This window comes from Oscarella lobularis, chromosome 16 (assembly GCF_947507565.1).
Source record: "Oscarella lobularis chromosome 16, ooOscLobu1.1, whole genome shotgun sequence".
In the NCBI taxonomy this organism is placed as follows: Eukaryota; Metazoa; Porifera; class Homoscleromorpha; order Homosclerophorida; family Oscarellidae; genus Oscarella; species Oscarella lobularis.
This window is the reverse complement of record NC_089190.1, coordinates 389,110-390,147: the sequence shown is the minus strand read 5'-3', so window position 1 is coordinate 390,147 and position 1,038 is coordinate 389,110. Positions and strand designations below refer to the sequence as shown.

Here is a 1,038-nt window from a genome sequence, read left to right as displayed (position 1 = left end):
ACCGGTAAATTTGCCATTGAATCTAAATCGTACAGTAGCACCTCTGCAACCACTTGCAGCTTAAAAAGACCAACACTGCAAAGAAGACAAAACTCGAATTCGACGTCAAATGGAGATGGCTGAACGAAAACGAACGTACACCGTCAACCTGCAGTGATGAAATCAGCCGAAAACAAAGAAGAGGACTAAAGTGAAGAAGCAACTGTTTTGAAGTGAAGAGAGACGAGTAGTAAAGTTTGTGTACATAAATATACATACATCCGTACGGTACCGGTATAGCAATCATAGCAAACGGAATCTACCGGTATTCAGAAACAAACACTTAATTAAGCCTATCATTGTCGCCGACACCGTCGCCGTCATCATTCTCGTTGCCATCGTCACCATTACCATCGCTGTTGTCACCGTCGTTGTTACCATCGCCGCCGTGGTCGCCATCGTCGCCCTCGCAATCGTTTTTACCATCGCTGACGTCGCCGTCGTCGTTACCATCGCCGCCGTCGTTGCCATCGTTGCCGTAGCCATCGCTGCCGTCGTTGTTACCATCGCCGCCATCGTCGCCATATTTTCCGTTGTCATCACTGCCGTCGCCGTCGTCGTTTTTATCGCCGCTGTTGTCGCCATCGTTGCCGTTGTCATCGCTGCCGTCGCCGTCGCCGTTACCATCGCCGCCGTCGTTGCCATCGTTGCCGTCATCATTGCTGCCGTCGCCGTCATCGCCGCCGACACCAATGTGACGTCTGATCTCAGGTCTTTTTTCTGAATTGACTGAACGATCCTCGGAGTCCGACTCGTCATTTAATTAAGGTTTTGTCTTTGCCTGCAACAGCGTCGTCATCCGACGCTTTTGTTGCTTTTTGCTCTAAAGAAAGAAAATGACAATTGAGCCCGAGTCATATAAATGGAATCGCGTTATATCCCGAGATAGAATCGGGTTAATATTCATTACTTCTACGTCATGTTAAGCGTGCACTACTTCAAGTTCGCGCGTGCTGTTTGCGCGTACTGTTGAATGGGTGAATCCTCTTTCTTTGCCAT

General features: G+C 48.7%; 1 protein-coding gene across 1 annotated transcript; it reads right to left on the bottom strand.

Moving 5' to 3' along the window:
- Nucleotides 1-322: 322 nt before the first annotated feature.
- On the bottom strand, nucleotides 323-1,038 carry LOC136196887 (N66 matrix protein-like). Its single transcript, XM_065986549.1, has 2 exons — nucleotides 977-1,038; nucleotides 323-740 (listed from the first exon to the last, which is right to left on the bottom strand). The coding sequence occupies exons 1-2, from the start codon at nucleotides 1,036-1,038 to the stop codon at nucleotides 323-325; spliced, it is 480 nt and encodes a 159-aa protein (XP_065842621.1).